An 18,119-nucleotide genomic window follows, 5' to 3' on the forward strand; every position below is an offset into this window, starting at 1 on the left:
AGACGGAAACAAGGAGAGCAACCTCACTGGTTGGAGCAAGGAACTGGGCACAAGCTGTGTTTCTGGTGGTGCCTGAATTAATTCATCTTTCTTTGTCTTGCTTTCTTTAGCTTGGTAGTGAAAGAGTTAATGCTAGCGGACACATGGGGTGATTCACTGGTAAAACCCTCTGAGATCTGGAGATGAAAGTTACTGTGGGAGGAGGACAGAGGTGCATCATGGTGTGGAGGACTTGAGATGGAAAGCGTAGCCATGGGCCTGGTGTGCTTCTCTGACTTGGCTGCTGTGGAGGAAATGAAAGGCTTCCTTTGTCCCTTCATCTCAACAGGAGTACGCTTCCTAAGGCCCTCTCAGTTGCCAAAAACTTCAAACCTTAGCAAATCTGGGATGTTGGGCAGTGTTTTCTTTTGTGCTTTCGGGAGGAGTGAAGGCTTTTTGATGTGGAGATAGTGTGGTGCTTCACCTTCCCCGCTCCCGATGGCTGCTGAAGCGTGTGCTCTCCTTAACGCCCTCCTCTCACCTGGTTCGAGCACATCAGCATGCTGGTCATCCTCCTGAACTGCGTCACCCTGGGCATGTTCCAGCCCTGCGAGGACGTGGAGTGCCAGTCGGAGCGGTGCACCATCCTGGAGGTAAGGATCCCATGCTGCCCCACTTGCCTGGGACATGTGGGTTGCAGGGGGGTGGCCATCCTGGGAGCTGGGACCCCCATCTTGTTCCTTTTCCCCAGGATCCAGCCATGAAAGCCCTTCCCATAGGGAATGTTTTTCCAATAAGCCACACTTTGGCATTCTAAGTCTGTCCTCTGAGGAGACCTCCTGCCATGGCCCTAGGTGAGACCCAAAGGCTGGCTGATTTGGACTTATCCGAGCAAGATCCTTTCTCTACATAATTAATAAGGGTAGAGGGGCTCAAAATTGGGCATCCAGCTCCCACTGGAGGTGTTGGACACTCTTTAATTACAGGATGGCCAATGCTGCAGGGAACCTCTTGCTCGCAGTCAGTCGGTTCCACTGCAGCCAAGTCGCTGCTGGCATCTCTTGGATTGCTGCATTCTGATCTGTGCAATACGGCACCGATGCCTTTGCCATTGCATTCCACTCTTCATAAACAAAAAAGCATGGGATGGGCCCGTGCCTGCTCTCCTCCACTGGAGCCCACCAGCTGAAGTGCAGCATTGCCGAGTTCCAGGATAACTGACCTTTGGGAAATACATAGAATCATAGAATCGTTTAGGTTGGAAAAGACCTTTAAGATCATGCAGTCCAACCATACATGTAGAAAGCTCACATACATTTCTACATACACGTAGAAAGCTCACAGACTCTTGTTTGTTGGCCACACCAAGCTTAGTGGGGCACCACGCTTATCACTTCATCCCTTGCTGTGTCCTGGCAATCCCCTCACTGCCATATGCCCACAGGATTCGTTTTGGAAGCACATCCCGGCAGCATCTGGTGTGTGGGCTGCACCTTGGCGCTGGGCTTCCTGCAGCAACTCAGTTCTCAGGCTTGGAACCAACTTTTGTTGCTTCTAATGGATTACATCAACCTAGGCAGGGACTACCGACATGTGGTAGTGTAACGGGTTTGTTTCGTTTGAATCCTGCACAGATCTGCTGCTTTACTTCCCTTTGGGCGTTTCAGCCGTACAGGAAGGCCAGTGGGATCCTTCCAACCAGCCTCTCCTGCCTCTTTCAAAGATTGGTCCAGAACCGCCTGCAGATGCCAGGAATAGCAGAGTTTATCATCAAACCCTCTTTCAACCTTAAAAGAGGATCTGTTAAATGTAGAGCCAAGTAAACCAGATGAATTGAGAAGCCACTATAGGTTTGTTATAGAATGAGATCAATTTTGGAGAAACTGTTGCCACCAGAGGCATCTGGCATAGGGATTGTCTCGGAGGGTCAGGCTCCGGGTTGGTGTGACGTGGCATCCGGAGGTGTCACCAGAAAATGTCACACTACAGGCAGCTGTGGGCTAAGCTGCCCCCAAAGAGGTAGACAAAGGGAATCCTGCCTGGATGAGGAGGTGACGTTATTGAATGCTCCTTATTTGCTTCCTTTTTTTCATAATTTAATCAGGTTGCAAACACACAGCTTGCATGGGCTGTTCTCCTCAGAATAGACACTCATACATCTGTGAGGAGCCCAGGCACTGAATTTGGTTTCTAATACCAGCTTCATGATTACAACGTATATTCGCAAAATCCAAAGTGTTATCCCGCAGGGTTTGCAGGCAGAAAAGGGCTGCAAGTAAAGCCATCGTTATCCCTCACCCTGTCACAGCTTGCAGGAGGAAATGGAAGCCAGAACATGAGGTAGAAAAGCCTGAACTCCTTTATGGAGGCATTCGGATGCCAGTTATTAAATGAACTGAAATAATGGAGCAAAACTTCAGCGTAGTCTATCAAGGGAAAGGTTGGTTGATAAAGCCAACAGCCAGAGAAGATGGTGCCCACACACAGCCACGCAGAGGTACATGGATGCACAGTGGGAACTTGGCTGCCACATGGACACGCTGTTAATTTTACTGTTAATCCACTCAGGCCTCAAATTGAAAGTGCCAGAGGCACAATACCAAACAGTACGGTCATTAAAGAGAGCGGTTTGGACAGCAGCAGCCATGTCTGTAGATCGAGAAGTTCCGGTGCTTTATCAAGTCTGTTACTCAAAACAACAAAGCCTCTGCTCGTGATTTAAAAGCAATCTGTATCTCCTGATGTTCAAGTTTACAGGCAACATGTAGAAGAGTATTTACAACAGACTCCATTTCATGGTATCTTCAGATACATCCACATTTCACGCATGTACGTGTAGTCTTCAGGAAGGCTGGAGAAATCACAGCTGTCCAAGTCCACACTACCCTACAGAAGTCTTTAAGTGAAGGCTGAGGCACGTTCTATAGGGCAGCACTGGATTCATTTGCACGTCTTTATCTTCTCTTCTTGTTTTCACAGTAATCTAAAACTCAAAATTTTGACCTTCATCAAGAGGCTCCTGCGCTTGGGCACACAGGCTTGCCAGCGGGATGCCCTGAGCCTCTGCAGCACGAGGAACCATTCCAGTCATTCCTCACGTGCAGCAGAACTGCCCTTATAGCTACTGCTTCAGCCTCTGCTTCGCGTGCGCATTCACTGCCAGCTGTGTCTGGGTCTGTGAGTAGGAGTCCGTGAAGGCATCAGAGGTGAAGCACATCCCCCTGTGTTAGATGGGACAAATTCTTTCTAGGAGGTATGAGCTGCACGGTCTGGAAACGCAGCTTCCACTGCAAGTTCCTGAGACCTCCTGGACCCAGCCACAAGCTGCTGTTGAATGCATGGGCTTTAAATGCCAAGAAACATATCCAGCCTGTACAACAGCGATGTCCTTGTATCTTTGTCAGTAGATTAACAGAAGCTGCTAAGGCTTCCCAGGCAGTGGGCTGACCCAGGAGCTGTGCTCAGGGGTTGCCGTCATCCATCAGGTATTGCAGGTTTTATTTCTGAGTTGGGTACGTGGCACTTGGGTACCAGTGCTTTGCCTCGCAGTGTCTGCCAGGGTATCCAGAGTGCCTCTGTGGTGGGAGCGCTTGTGTCTCTGCTTTCCCTTTCCCTGATAAGAAAGCACAGCAGAACTGACTGTAATAATCTTTTACTGGTCTCCAGGCATTTGACGACTTCATTTTCGCTTTCTTTGCGGTGGAGATGGTCATCAAGATGGTGGCTCTGGGGATCTTCGGGCAGAAGTGTTACCTTGGAGATACGTGGAATCGCCTGGACTTCTTCATCGTGATGGCGGGGTCAGTAACAAAACCTCATAAATTTGCTCTTCACGGTGAAAGCAAGAAAGCCCCAAATCTGTAGGTTGTCCTGGCTGGTTTTCACAACGGCTGGTGAAAGCTGCCAGGCTCAAGCCAAGGCAAAGTCTCCTAAGGCTCATTTGGTTTCACCTCTGGCAACCATGCTGGATTATGGGGTGCAGTATGAATCTCAGGGCAAAAGCCATCAGGTTTTCAGTAGCGATCCTGTCACCAGTATCATCTCTGTCAAATCAAGTGCACGCTGACCTAGTCCTTGCAATGGCCACTATGTCCCAGTGCTCGTGGTTAAGACTGCTGTCTCCACAACGGGTGGAAAGTGTGCAGGAGCTCAGCCCCGCTCCTTCTATGTGACACCATTAGTGTGAGGCAGAGAGGTAGAAATTGGCCAAACGAGGAGAATCTAGCCCAAAAATCTGGTTCAGAAGGTTGAAATCCCAGTGGAAGAAGCTGGCCAGAAGTTGACCCAAGTTACAAGTGCATGCAGATACCTCCTGTAAACTTCTTGTGGTTTACACTTTAATACTTGTCTCCCACAGCTGCTTATTTGTGCAGGGTTTGTTAATAAACAGATATAAGGAAGATCTGGGTGCTTTTGACACCAGTTCCCTCACACCCATAGGGAAAAACTGAGTGGACTAAAAGCTTGGCAAGTCTAAAACTTCTTTCTATAAATAAATAGATTTTAGAAACCCCAGGCTCTCTTACCTGCTTAGTATACCCTAGAAAGGGATAGACTGCTTTAATTACAGAGCTCTGACTTATTTCTGAATTCCTGAGTTTATAATGACCAGCCTGGGGTTAATTAGAACATTCCTGTAATATGTTGGGGCATTTTTACCCTTACGCTAGTGATGTACAATCTTCACCACACTAATGGAGTTTTGTTTTGCTCCGTGTTATTTGTCTGGAATACAATTAGGAATGGCCTTACTGGTTTGAATAAAACATGAGCTCTCCTGCGCAGAGCTCCCCTTGAACCCGTGTGTGGTTACAGCCCACGAAAGAACAGCAGGGACAACAGAAGAAGCAGTTAATTATTTTTTCTTTCCAAAGCTGGTGCAGCGTTTAAGCCAGTAGTAGTTGGAGAAGAGCAAGGCTGCGGTTGCAGGGGAAACTCAGGATCAGAAATCTGCCATCCGTAACCAACACACCGGCGGTGTTTCCCCATGCTGAACCTGCAGGTTGAGCTCTCCTGAGGGGCGAGCAGACGTTCCCCACATCATCAAAGAGATCGTCCCAGCGAAGTGGGAGAATAAAACAGCACGTGCAGGCAGAAAGGCTGAGCCCTCTGCTCGTACCTCAGAGTCAGGTTTGGCACCAGGATCTTTGTTCATGTAGCACCCGGGATGAGGGGGAAGGTGGCTGGTGAGTCAATTTGGTAGTTTTCCAGGGCATTTCCCCACCCTCCGTGGCTGGCATACATTTGAGAAGAATGACAACAGCGGAAGCACCAGGAGACCCCAATGGGAAGCCCTGTTGCCAGTCTGGCGTTACTCAGGCTGAAGATGAGAAGAGGAACGGCCCCTTCTCTGGCTGATCCTGGGCCATCTCCAGATGATTTTGGTATATTCGAGCCATACCTGTGACATGATTTCCCATCTCTCAGAAGAGAGGCTGGTCTGGGAGCTGGGCTGGCCGGTAACGCTGGCGGAGGGCAAGGAGAAGCTGTGTGATGGGCTGGGGTTCTTCACGTCTCCCACCTCTCCCACCACCACCATTCCATCCAGTGTCTGCTCCTAGTGGATGGAGTTTTTTGGGGTTTTTTTACTCAAATTTATGAGTCAAACTCATAAATTGTAATTACAGCCATGCTAACTAGCCATAACTCCATTAAAAAACCAACTGGAGGTGGTTTTTGCAGGGAGCGCACTACTGGAATAACAAGAGTTGCTTTTTCCAGCAACCAGATGGATGTGATGAAGTTATTATGAGGCTTTTTCTGATAAGAAGGGAAACAAGTGATAGGCAATGCTGCCTGCTTTGTTTGTCCCATTCAATCTCCTCAAATAAGCTGATCTGGCTCACTAGCAAGTATACCGAAGAGAGCAGAGGGTAAGCAGGGAAACTACAAAATAAACATATCTTCTGCCTCTAGCAACAGATTGTGTCTGAAGTTTGTTCCAGCACTGAAAGCCCTTTCATGTTTTGCTCGCCTGCAAAATGTACCCTGGAAAATTTCAGACCGAATGGAGCTTACAACCTTTCAGTCTGTCCAGCAGCCAAGTTGAAAGCATTTCCCAAGCATCAAAAATGTTGTCCACAAGAGCTGAAACCAGAGAGGTTTCTTGTGCATCCAGCCCCTGGAGATGTTGCAGGCTCATATAATATGCTTTGGACATCTTTAACTTGACAGTTGAAGGACTAGAAACTGTTCACAGTAGAAGACTTCGCAAAGGCTTGTGCCTCCTTTTTTTCAGTACCCAGAGGCTGTAGGGAATCGCCTACCAAGTGCCAGTCCACCCAGACCTCCGGTCCCTGCGTACCCAAAATTTCCAGCTCCAGCAGTTTTCTGTTGGGCATTTCCAGGGTATTCTTGGTTTACAAGTGTGATATGAGAACAGGACCTCAAGCTTGGCCTTGACTTTTTCATGAAGGCTTCAGATGTTTTCACTGCTTGTAGAAGGTCCGGTCTGGAATCCATCAAGTGTTTCAGGTTGGCTTCAGTGGGTGATGTAGATCCGCTGAGACTTACTTTCAAATCCTAAATGGAGTATCACGGAAGTTCAAAGTATTAGGGTCAGAAAGTCTGTTTCCTAGGCCAAATGCTGGATTATTCATCTTTTATCAGCCCCATTGAAACTCCAAGGGCCAAGTAAAAGTGAGGCCCCAGGAGTTGGCCCCTTAGCACGCTAATAGTTGCATGTGCTCTCTGGAGTACAAAACCAGCTCCCACTGGAGCATTTCCTACTTCTTTTACATGCTATTAGTAGTTCAAAAACTGTATCAGTTACACTAAAATCCACTTACTCAGCCACCCGATAAATTGTGAGTGTGCCTGTACTGGGGCCACGCCAGCGAACAGATTCAGGCTTCGGCACTATTCACTTCAGGGACTTTAAACAATGCTTTGTCTATTCCTGCACGGTCTGTTTAGAGCAGACACCTGGTGCTGGCTCCAGGCCCCTCGACGCAGGTGTGAACGGGCATTTCCGATGGCTTTCCCACTGTGTGGTCCTTCGTGCAGCTCCAGGCTGCTTCCCACTGCCCTGCTCCGGCTGCTTAATGAACGCACATTAGATTTAAAACCTGGTTTTGTGCCGTGCTGAGTTTTAAAGCTATTCATCATGTTCGGCTCAGTTCCTACGTACAAGCTTTAAGGTGGTTTTGATTTATAAAGACTCACTAACTAATTCAGGGAAGAAAAAAAAAAAAAAATCTCTGGAAGGTTATCACTAAAAATAGCTCAAAATCACCAGGGCCTCTGCATGGCAAATTAAGGCTAATGGGCCAAAGTCACCTCAGTGCAATTCCGGTCATATCGTGGGGTTACACCGAACAGCTTCAGGACAAAGACAAAAGAGAAGCAAACAACAGAACCCCTAGATATTCCTAATTAAACTTTGTAGAGCAGGGCAAGGCATCAAATACGAAGTGCAAGGCTCCGGCAGCACAGAGCGCGGGCACACGGGCAGCGATGCACCCGAGCAAGGCTGGCCCGAGACGAAACCTCCCTCTGCTGTTGCCTGAAATCCATTCAGCTGTAGCTTCAGTCCATTCGGTTGTTGCTTCTTGATGGCACGTAAGAATTTTGATCCAGTCCGGCTGCAGGATGCTTCAATCGAAAATCTCTCCACTGAAGCTTCTGAAGCGCCTGGTTGCAGCAGTTCGGCTTGTATTTGCCTTCCTCCTTCCACATCTGTTTGTTTATTTTAAAAAAAGCCAAAACAAAAGCTCTTTCTCCATGGCATCCAACAGCTTACTCGCAGGGTTGCTTTTGATGCTGTTATGTTATTTGAACAGGCGTGGTGAGAGATTTGTGACATATTTACAAGTGCTTCCCTGTAGTCAAACTCATAAATTGTAATTACAGCCATGCTAACTAGCCATAACTCCATTAAAAAAACAACACTCCACACATTTGCCACTCATTGCTATAAAAGAGCAAGAAAACCAACTTAACGTCCTTCCCAGCCTGGGAGAGAAATGTTTATGTGAAATGGAGACGGAGCATGAAAAAGAAAATGTTCTCTATTCTTAATGATAAAATGGAAACCAAACTACTTTAATGTCATTTGTCGGCTTGGTTATTCACATTTTTGTCACAGGGGGAGAGATAAGGTGGCGTGAAAATACGCTGGGGTGCTAGCAGGGGGTATAATATCAGCAACATCTGATTGACTTTGTGCTGCATGGAGTTGTGCGGTAATGTCCCCGGGAAGGCTGCGGACGCGCTGCCGGCCAGAGCGCGATAAGCTAATGCAGAGGGGGCTGTGGGAGCTGAGCCGATAGTTGGGGGCTCCGCCTCTGCTCTGATTTCTGCAGCCCCCACTTTGCAGCTCCTTGTTGGGCCAAATCCTACTTTTCCGATGCGTTACCTCTGCCCGCAGCCTGTTAGCCCAGGAGCACGTCTGCCTGCCGGCCCCTGCACCATCGCTGCTCCTGGGGGTATTTGCAGTCTCTTAGAGGCCAAAACATCCCTCATATCCCCCATTGGCAGCACGATGCACATTATGAGCTGCAAACACAGAGTGGGAGGTTTTGCAAGCCTGGGCTACGGCTCCCAGAGCGTGCAGGCAGTGACAGCCCCAACCCCGGGCAGCCCCAGCACCCAGAGACCGAGCATGCCATGTCCTGACGCCTTTCCTCTTTCCCCCCGCAGCATGATGGAGTACTCTCTGGACGGACACAACGTGAGCTTGTCTGCGATTCGCACCGTCCGGGTACTTCGGCCGCTACGAGCCATTAACAGGGTCCCAAGTAAGTAACGCCTTCGTCCGCACCGCAGCCGGCTGCAGCTCGGGCTCTGCCTGGCTCGCCTCCCTGGAAAAACCGGGGGGCTAAAGCCACCGCAGCTGGCTCTCTGCGTGCTAAGCCTTGCAGTAGTAGCCTACTCTCCTGCTGCTGAGAGCAAGTTCATTTATTTTAATATTTTAATGGCAAAGCAGAGATCATTTATTATGATTATCAGTGTTAGTAAAGGGCAAGGGAGCAGATTTTATACCTGTTGGGGCCAGATTTTCGTGGCTGTTTTCCAACGTTTTTTGTGAATTCTCTGAGGCAAGTAACTCTCTGCCTCTAGCGCAAAGTAAATAACAAAGTTCTTTTAAAGAAAGGGGAAAGGTCAGTTCTAAGAAGGATCCTCTCGCCCTGGATGGGTTCATTTTCCCCTCTCAGCTATTGAAGGTCTCTCCATTTCTTTGTGTTCAGGATTAGAAGCGCAGCAGCCTCCATTGCTGGTAAAATACCGCAGAGTGTTTGCTGTCATGTAGAACAAAATTGGGTTCATCCATGATAGAAAGTTCAAGTGGCCCCTAAATCCATTTTCAAGTGGCTTCAGCTGCTTGTCTTCTAAATCCAATTTGAAAGACGAACCAACAAGTTGAAATAATTTCCTGCCGGAATCAGCCGTCTGCTGAGCAGTCCTTTGCAAGGTACTAATTTCATAGCGCTTTCATCATTTTTTAACCAAAATCCACTCCATTCAAAATGCAGCGGCATTATATGGAAATCATAGAGGTCCCCTGCAAAAAAAAGTACATTTCCTGTTCTTTTTAAAAGCACGTTTGAATGACACAGCCCCGCCAGTCCTCGCTGAACATCCTGCCTAGATTAATTGCCCATCATGTCGGCACATCTAGGGACAGCAAAATAAACTCCCCCAGAAGGGTTTCAGTTCCAGTACTTCAGATGAACATGCAAGGGAACAGATGGATGTTTACGCACAGGAGTCTTTCAAGTTTCTCTCTGAGCTCAAATTCTTCAGGCTTTTTCTTTGGGGAAAAAAAAAAAATCTGTCAATTCGACAGTGACATCATTAGGAGTTAAAAACCAGACAAAAAGAAATGAGAGGCTAAAAGGGACCATGAAACCCTCCGGAGCTTTGTTTTCCTAAAGAGGTTTTGTTACCAGGGTTTCAGAGCAGCCCGAAAGCACAACACAAAGTTTTCCTCTGGGATTTTGAGCGCGGTGGCTCCGTGGCCTCGCTGGGACGGGGAGGAGCGTAGGGATGCTGGCACGTGCTCGGCTCGGAGTCCCGCCGAGGTTTCAGGCTGGGACGAGGATCAGGCTCGGTCTGAAATTATTTAAATCCACGAAGCCCTTCCTAGCTCTCCCTTGAAATAGTGGGAGTGCCAAGCTGGGATTCAGCTGGGCTGAGAGCAGAAGCCGGGGGAATTTGAGGATTTACATGCCTGTTAAACCAAGGCCCAGGGATCCAAATGTCTCCAAGTCTAGGTGAAATTTTGATCTGGGTCCAGCTAGTTTTTTTTCTGCCTTAGGAGTCTGATATTGAAGCTTTGAAGTAAGCCTTTTAGGCTGTCTTCTGCTACACTTGCCACTTCAATTTTTTTTTTCCCCAAAAGACAAGCGATAGAAAATATTCAATTTTTTTTGTTAATAGTGTGTGAGATTAAATCCGAAGAGTTCAGTCCATGTTTGGAGTTGAGTTGCCCGGCGTGACAAGCAGCTAGGCTGGTCTTACCATGCTACCAGTGTCTTGAGCACGTGCCAGGGCAGGCTTAGGAATATCTCAGTTCCTGGAGGGCAGAGAATCACAGGCTTTACTTGTTCGTGAGACACTAGCTCCATCCACTTTTAACATCAGTGCTTTTACTGTTTCAGACTGATATAATCCAGGGTCTGCAGAGAATGGATAGCGACAACCCTCTATTTTGTTGTGTTTTTGCAGTTTCCGGTAATAACGGAGTTACATTTCTAGTCTTTCATCCACGGGGATGCTACAGCTTAGCCGGGGGATTACCTCGGACGGCCACCGCATCCCAGCCAGCGGTGCAGCCGCAGGTCCTGCTCCGCTCCGTCCGTGCCGTCCCCGGTGCTGGGACAGCGACGCTCCCCCGGCCACCGCGCCACTGGCGGGAGCGGGTTTTTCAGCTCAGTGGCATCGCAAAAGGATGTCGAGCAGATACGAATTACGGCCAGGTCAGAAGAGACGAGCCTGGCGTGCGGTTGCAGGTGCAGGAAAAGCAGGAACCTATGAGAAATAGCCTGGCAATTTATCCCCGTGATGCCTGGGCACTTTCCTGGGTTCCAGCCAGTGCTATTAGCTCTTTGCTTCCAGGCACAATAAATTCACCCGCAAGATTATGTCATTTTTATTTTATTTGTTAAGAAAAGAAAGGAGAACTCCAGCCAATAAAAACATCTTCTCTATTAGAAATTATTCCTTGAAAATTACTGGAAAAATATAATTCCTGCGATTTATATGTTTGGCAGGGGCTGTAGTTAGGGGTGGTTTTTAGTAGTGGTCACTGTTTTTTCAAATCCATTTCACTGCTTTATTTTTATTTTTCTACTATGTGGTTTAAACCAGGCATCACATGGAATGCGAACGAAAAGAAATCCTGATCCTCGTTTCAGCCTAACCGGTGCTCGTGCTTTTTTCCCATGGCACACTTGACATTCTGCGGAGAGCCCAGAGCACCCTTAGCGGAGAGCAAACAGATGGATTCAATCTCGAGAATGGTGCCACTAAACAACCCAAAATACCAAAAGTAGCTGAGCGGAAAAAAGTTGTCTGGCACAGGGAGATAAATTTTAACCATTTTTGGAAAAAAAAGAGCAAGGATATTGGGGGGGGGGGGGGGGGGGGGAGAAAAGCCCAGCATCGTCTTTCCAGTGGGAATTAAGTGAGTCTTTTCTGCTTTTCCAAAGATAGATTTGCAAGGAAAGTCTGAAGGGGCAGTGCTGTGGGATGTCCTCCTGGGGGGCTTACGATGAGAGCGCGTGTTGGGATGAAGAATTACAAAATCAAAACCCCATTTGCCTCCAGCTCTGGGTTTCCACCTGTGCACGGAGCGGAGGTCGGTGCCGTCCCCGCAGCTGGCACTGGCGTTGCGGTTACAGGGGATGGCACGGATGCTGGCCGGCATCCCACGCCGCCCACAGTGCTCGCCGACGCAGCCTGGCTGCCAGCACCATGTCCCTTCCCCACGGGGTGGCATTGGCGCCGGGGCGGCACGGGGATGGGGTCTGGAGGGCAGCCGGCGGGGCTGGCACGGGGCTGGGCGCCAAGATCACGGCTCCTCCGGAGAGGCATCCGCTGCCGACGCCAGCAGCGGGGAGCCATGCCGGAGCCAAGGCACAGCTGGGCATGGAGACCTTGAAAAGCTCTTGCCCTGGGATGCAGAGGTCACCTAATTATTTATTAGCGCAGACTTCTTGGCCAGGGCGGTTTATCCACTTGTGCTGTGCTGACAAGGTAATGTCAGCTCCGGCCCTGCTTGGCTGGGTTGCATTTCCGCTGGCAGAGCGACACGAGGAGGCGGGTAAAGCGGCATGATGGGGCTCTGGCTCCTGCTAACGCTGCCTGCCATGGCCTGGGAGGTGCCGGGTTGGGCAGGCGCTGCTCTCCTGGAGACTCTGCTCCTCCCGGCACCCATCCCTGGGGTCTACAGATGCCAGGCTGCAGCCCAGCATCGTCATTGAATTAGCAGGAGAGGCATCAGGCATGACTTGGGAGCTGGCTGAGGGAAGAAGCCAATGTGGAAATCGGTGGGGGAAGAGGGACTGCGTCAGTGTAAATGCCGCGCTCTGTTCAAATGGGATGACTAATGGAGGGCGGCATCCTGCTAGGGGAAATGGAGGGAGAAGAAAGCTCCATGCAGGCAGGCAGGAAAAGGTGTTTGCAGAGCAGCATTTTGGTGGAATAAAATGCCTCCAAAGGCTGTGGTGTCACCTTACCCAGCAGCCGCATTGATTTCCACCATGCCATAAACTGGAGCCCTGCTCTCCGCTGAGCGCCAGGCTCCCGAGGCTCCGTTTCTGGTTTTATTCTTTTCTATAACTTAAGATTTGCCTTTGTCGCTTCCTCTTTTCATTAGTTCTCCTGTCATCAGTTATCAGCTGTTGAAATGATGGCTGGTCGGTGTCTCAGAGGTTCATTTAACCTCTATTGAACTGCTGAGCTGCAAGTCATTATTCCCTTTTTATTCCTGTTTTATCCTTGAGTTTGAAGGTGCCCTGAGGTGTGAGACAGGGCAGCCCCCAGGTGCCAGCCCAGTCCCTGCCTCCTTGCTCAGTGTCCCCTGGGCAGCGATGCTGGGAGCACGCTGGACGGAGATGCCAGGGTTAGCTCAGGCTCTGCAAGGTTGACTCATTCCTCAATCTTCTCATTTAGGATGGAAGATCTTGCACAGAAATGAGCATTTCCCTGGCAGCAAAGGTGCTGGGGGAGCCCCTGCTCTGCACACAGGTTCACAGGGAGGTGCAGGACCGGCTGGGAAGGTCTCCCGGCAGCCTGTGCAGGAGGAGGAAGGGAGCAGAGCTGAGAGTTTTGCTTAGAGGAGGAAACATTTGCATCCTGCTTTTCCCTCCTCAAAAAAGTAAGAATTTCTCCTGCCTCCCCTGCTTGGCAGTCCTGCAAGCTTTGGAACATGAATGGCTCTCGGCTGCCGGTGGTGGCCAGCAAGGAGAGGAGTCCTCCATGGAAGAGGAGTTGTCCATGGAGGAGGCCCAGAGAGCAGCCACAGCTATCATCCTACACAAGACTCTGTATTGTTTAGAGGACCAATTTGTGTGATTCATGAGAGATGTTCAATATGTTTATAAATATATATTTTGACAATTTCTCGGGAGGCTGATGGTTTGCGGGGGCGTTTCTCCAGGAGAGACTGTCTTGCAGCTTTGCCCATGTTTGCGTGTCATTGAGTGCTGCATTACTGAAAACATCGGAAAATCACGCTCTTAAGTCCACCCTTTGGAAATATGCTGTTTGTTCCCATGTGCTGCTAAGCCTTTTGCACTCTTTACCTTCCTTTTCAGCCTTAAGGTTTAAGGGAAAACACAAACATCCCAATTCCTGTGCCCAGGATGCACTGGCTGCATGACCAAGCCCGAGAGCAGCCGGGATCGGTGTGGCATTCACGCTCTCCCTGTCAAAGGGCTCCTCTAACCTGTTTTCTCCTTCTCCCCACAGGTATGCGAATACTCGTCACCCTGCTGTTAGATACTCTGCCTATGTTAGGCAACGTCCTCCTCTTGTGCTTCTTTGTCTTCTTCATCTTTGGGATTGTCGGTGTGCAGCTCTGGGCAGGGCTGCTGAGAAACAGGTGTTTCCTAGACAGGAATTTTGCAATGTAAGTACAGCAAAAAAGTCTCCACCTTTTCTTCCTTTCTCCCTCTCCTCTGCCAGAGAAACCCCCGCGGTCAGCAGGGTTAGCGTCCAGCCGGGGTGCAGCCAGGGCCAGATCCAGCAGCGCATGGATGAGTGCGACGTGGCCATGCCACAGAGCTGCAATGGCAGCTCTTAGCAGGGCTGTCATCTTGATTCACAAGGTTGTTGGCTTCAGGACTCCAAGTCTGGCTGGGTACTTGGGGTTTTTTTGAAAAAACCCAACTTGTCAGCAAGTTACTGAGGGTTTGGAGTGGCTTTCTCGTGTTTTTCCTCTGCACCTGAAGGACAAGGATGTTAGTGGTTTGGATTAGCTCTGTCCGAGGAAGCTGAGATCCCTAACTCTGGGAATTTGAGGATTCCGAGCAAACAAAGGCATTACAGCTCTCCAGAAAATGCCAGTTCCCAAAACTGTACAGGTCTGGGAGGTCACCTAGCCCACCGCACCACCTGGCAGCGGGTTGATGAGATGTCCCGCACGCTGGTACCGGCAACACCATGGAGGTGCTGCTGAAACACACAAATAAACCTTTGTAGGTGTGTTAAGATAAGAAGCTTGATGCGAAAGGCATTTAAGACATTTGTACACCACTTTCAGTCTGGCACAGGCATCAGGGATGGGCAGCACGTTTGATCACCTGCTCTTTTGAGGCAAACTTTAGTTTTGGTTCTTCCTAGGCAGTTGCATGGACCAGCATCCCTGCCAGGTGCTGAGGGTGCTAATAGGCCTTAATTACCCTGATGAGCCTCACCTAGGACCCCCACCCACACCCTGCGCACGGCCCAGAAGCTCTATTTAAGCTCAGCCTGTGGCTCTTAGTCCTGGTTTGAGCTGTGCTGTTGGTGTGCCTGTCTCTAGCTCTGTCTTTGTTCCTGGTTTCTTTGGCTCCTGCCTAAGTTCCATGGATGGGTCCTGGATCTGGTTCATCACTTGCCCTGTTTGGGGCTTTGAATGGACCTTGCTGCCAGCCCTGGGCTCTGCCTGCTGTGTTCAGGCTCTGTCTGTGCAGGTGCTGCTGGCACTGGGATGACCCTTGGCTCCTGGCTCATCCCCTGCCATGGGACAGTCCTGCTCTCACTGCTCCCTGGCAATCCCTCAGCGTGATACTGAGCTTGGGCTCTTCTGCACTTGCCCCTTCAGAGGAGCAATGTAAGGATGCACCTTAAAACCCATCAGCACAACAGATCAAAACCAAGCGTGGCCTGCAAGCTCCTGCAGAAAAGGGAGGTCTGCCTGGGAAAACCCTTCTGAAGGGCTCCTGTCAGAGACTGCTGGAGATGTCAGTGGCTCAGAGGTGAGGAAATGCCTGAGACCAGCTAATCAGGGCAACTCTAGCTCTGTAAGAGAAGATAGAGCCTGTCATTATATCTGTTTGTAATCATCTGCTGTCTACAGTTTGTATTATGTATGGAAGACAAGCAGAGATTATCCCTCGGCTCGACCCCAGGTCCTGTTCCTGCGTCTCACTGATTAGTCCTGTGGCTTTCAGCTCTCAGAGCCTTTCTCTGTGCTGCAGGCCATCTCTGATGGCACTTACTCATCCCATCAGAGGTGCTGAAAGGCAGAAAATTGATGAGTCTGCCATGTGTGTATGCTTCTGCTCCTGCATCTTGATGCTCCAGCCCCGTGAGCTCTCTCCTGCACCCATGGCAGGTATTTGCTGGTCACCAAGACCCCCCATCATTCGGAGTAACCCCTGAGCTATCATTTCAAAGCCCAAAGAGCAGTGTTAAAGCTGTGCTTGGGTGGCCCTGTTGCACGGGGCAGGCAGCGTGTGTGGGCAGTGCTTTGAGCACAAGGAGCACAGAGCTGTAATTAGCTTCAGCGAGTCCCTCTCATCTCTTTGACCAGGTTTCTAAAATGCTGTGTGATTTCCTGCAAAGTGGAGCTTTTAAAATTAACCACAGGGGGAATGTTTGCTAAGTGGAGATATTAAGCAGCCCAGGGAAAGGAGACTGTTGTGTAATGGCCATTAGCAGCATCAAAGGCGTCGCAGGATTTTCTTATCAGGGTCTTGGTCCCGGTCACTGAAGGCAAAATCAGGCTCCCTGTGCTAAGCCTCAGGACCTGTGTTTGAAGAGGCAGGAGATTTGTGAGAGACCTTCTCCTTCCCACTTCACCGCAGCTCTGCACTGGTTCCTGGGTCCCCCCGCTGCAGCAGCAGGTACTGGTGAATTTGGGTGGCTGTGGGCTATCTGTTGCCTGTGCCCAAGTCCTGTTGCTTGATGCCATGTGCTCAGGGATACTGTGAACAAAGTTATAGCATTCCAGAGAAATTTGGAGACGTGAGGCTTCTGGCACACCCATGGGGCATCTCTGTTGCAGGACAGGGCTACTCCAGCTCTGCTGGTGCCAGTACCAGCGTGACAAATGTGGGTTGCTCTGGTACCATCACCCAGACCGAAGCTACTGTCTTGATCTGTGTTTTGCTGGGTTAGCTTTAGACCTGAGAAACCTGGCTGCAATGAACCAGTTCCTCCATTTCCAGCTAGAAGCTATCCCAGGTTGATTGGAGCTTGGTGTGAAAGTTTCAGGGAGTCGAGGTGAAACTATTCCCATCTTTTCTGTTATTCCTGATTCATTCTCCTGAACCCATAGTTCCAGGCATGAGGATATGGTTCACCCCTGCAATGGTCTTTAACACCCCAACAGCAAGTTGTAGAGGGGGAAAAGGCATGGAGTGACTTCAGTGTGGCAGTAACAAGGAACGCACTTCAGGGCTACATCGTTTTATTGTAAAGAAGGGCTAAAATATACAGCACTGGGCCCAAACTAGCAGGTCTTGCTGACCAGCAGCATGACAGTGTGGAGCTATCAGGCCTATATCAGGCAAAGTCAAGCCCCGGGTTGGACTGGAGAGGGGGTCCATCCCTCCCTGTCCTCGTGCTCCATCCCTGCACTGAGCTGCCGTGCTCGGCATTGGTGCTGGAGAGCCCTGACCATCTGTCCCCTTCCAGGGAGAGCTGCCAAAGAGAACAAAAACAACAAAACCTTCATGCAGGGGATGCAGGATTAAGGTTAAGCTCTGGTTTTGGTTAGAAGTAAACAGAATAGAGCTCTGTGGGGAATGCGATTCTGGTCATTTAGTTTTGTCTGCCAAGTCCCACTAAATGCCAATGTTGTTGTCCTCAGCCTAAAATAATGTTTACCAGCAGGTTGTGAGGTGCTGGAGGATGGACAGCCGTGCTCTGCGCCTGGGTTGGGGCCGAGCAGGTGATGGTCCTGGTTCGGATTTTCCTTACAGCCCCATAAAGGGGAAGACCTGAGTTATTGGCAGGGCTCCCCTTGGTGGTGGTGTCAAACCTTCTCAGATGAAAACAGAACTGCTGTAAAGCGAGGACGAGCTTCTGGACACAATCCAGGGTGCCAGGCAAGGAAGGGTCATAGCCCCAAAGGTTTCCTGGGGTAAAGCAAGTGTAAGCAAGCTCAGAGACCGGTGCTTCAAATATAGTTTATCTGCTGCATGCTTCTTTGTACACTTGCTGCCAGCAGCTTTCTGGGCCATTCAACTTTACAGCAGGCGTCAGTTGGAAGAAGTGACTTTGATTTTGCCATCATTCTTCTTCCTGTGGAAACCTTTTCTTTTAAATGCCCCTTGAAAGTTGGCTGCTTCAAGTAAAGAAACTATTTTTAAATATAGTGCCTTCTGATAAAAATTTGGGGACTTCTTTCAGGTGCACTGGAAATATCTGCTTTCTCTCTCTCTTTGAAAATTGCACTGTTGCAATGCAAAAATCACACTGGAAGGAGGTCGTTTTATTAGGGACTTTTTTTTAGTAGTGACTTTGAAGGAATTACAGGCAGTTACTGGGCTGATGCAGTAGTGAGTTGGCAAGCAATAAACTGGAGTGGGTCACTGCTGTTCAGGACACGTGAGAAGCTGTCACTGCCTGGCCAGCCCTGGAGACCAGAGTGGTGCTTCAGAGGTCTCTGGTGGCTTGGACACCTCTTCAACCCCCCCAGGCGCTCACTGGCCGGACTGCACTTCCCCGGCATTGCGCAGCAGCGGAGAACAGCAGTGCCAGGGTGG

General features: G+C 49.7%; 1 protein-coding gene across 1 annotated transcript in view; it reads left to right on the forward strand.

Moving 5' to 3' along the window:
* CACNA1H (calcium voltage-gated channel subunit alpha1 H) overlaps positions 1-18,119 on the forward strand; it is a 257,431-nt gene that overhangs the window by 130,439 nt on the left and 108,873 nt on the right. The window contains exons 2-5 of the mRNA XM_075719023.1: positions 521-632; positions 3,646-3,779; positions 8,620-8,717; positions 13,894-14,053. Of these exons, the coding sequence (XP_075575138.1) occupies positions 521-632; positions 3,646-3,779; positions 8,620-8,717; positions 13,894-14,053 (504 nt within the window). The remainder of the gene's footprint in view (positions 1-520; positions 633-3,645; positions 3,780-8,619; positions 8,718-13,893; positions 14,054-18,119) is intronic.

This window comes from Pelecanus crispus, chromosome 11 (assembly GCF_030463565.1).
Source record: "Pelecanus crispus isolate bPelCri1 chromosome 11, bPelCri1.pri, whole genome shotgun sequence".
In the NCBI taxonomy this organism is placed as follows: Eukaryota; Metazoa; Chordata; class Aves; order Pelecaniformes; family Pelecanidae; genus Pelecanus; species Pelecanus crispus.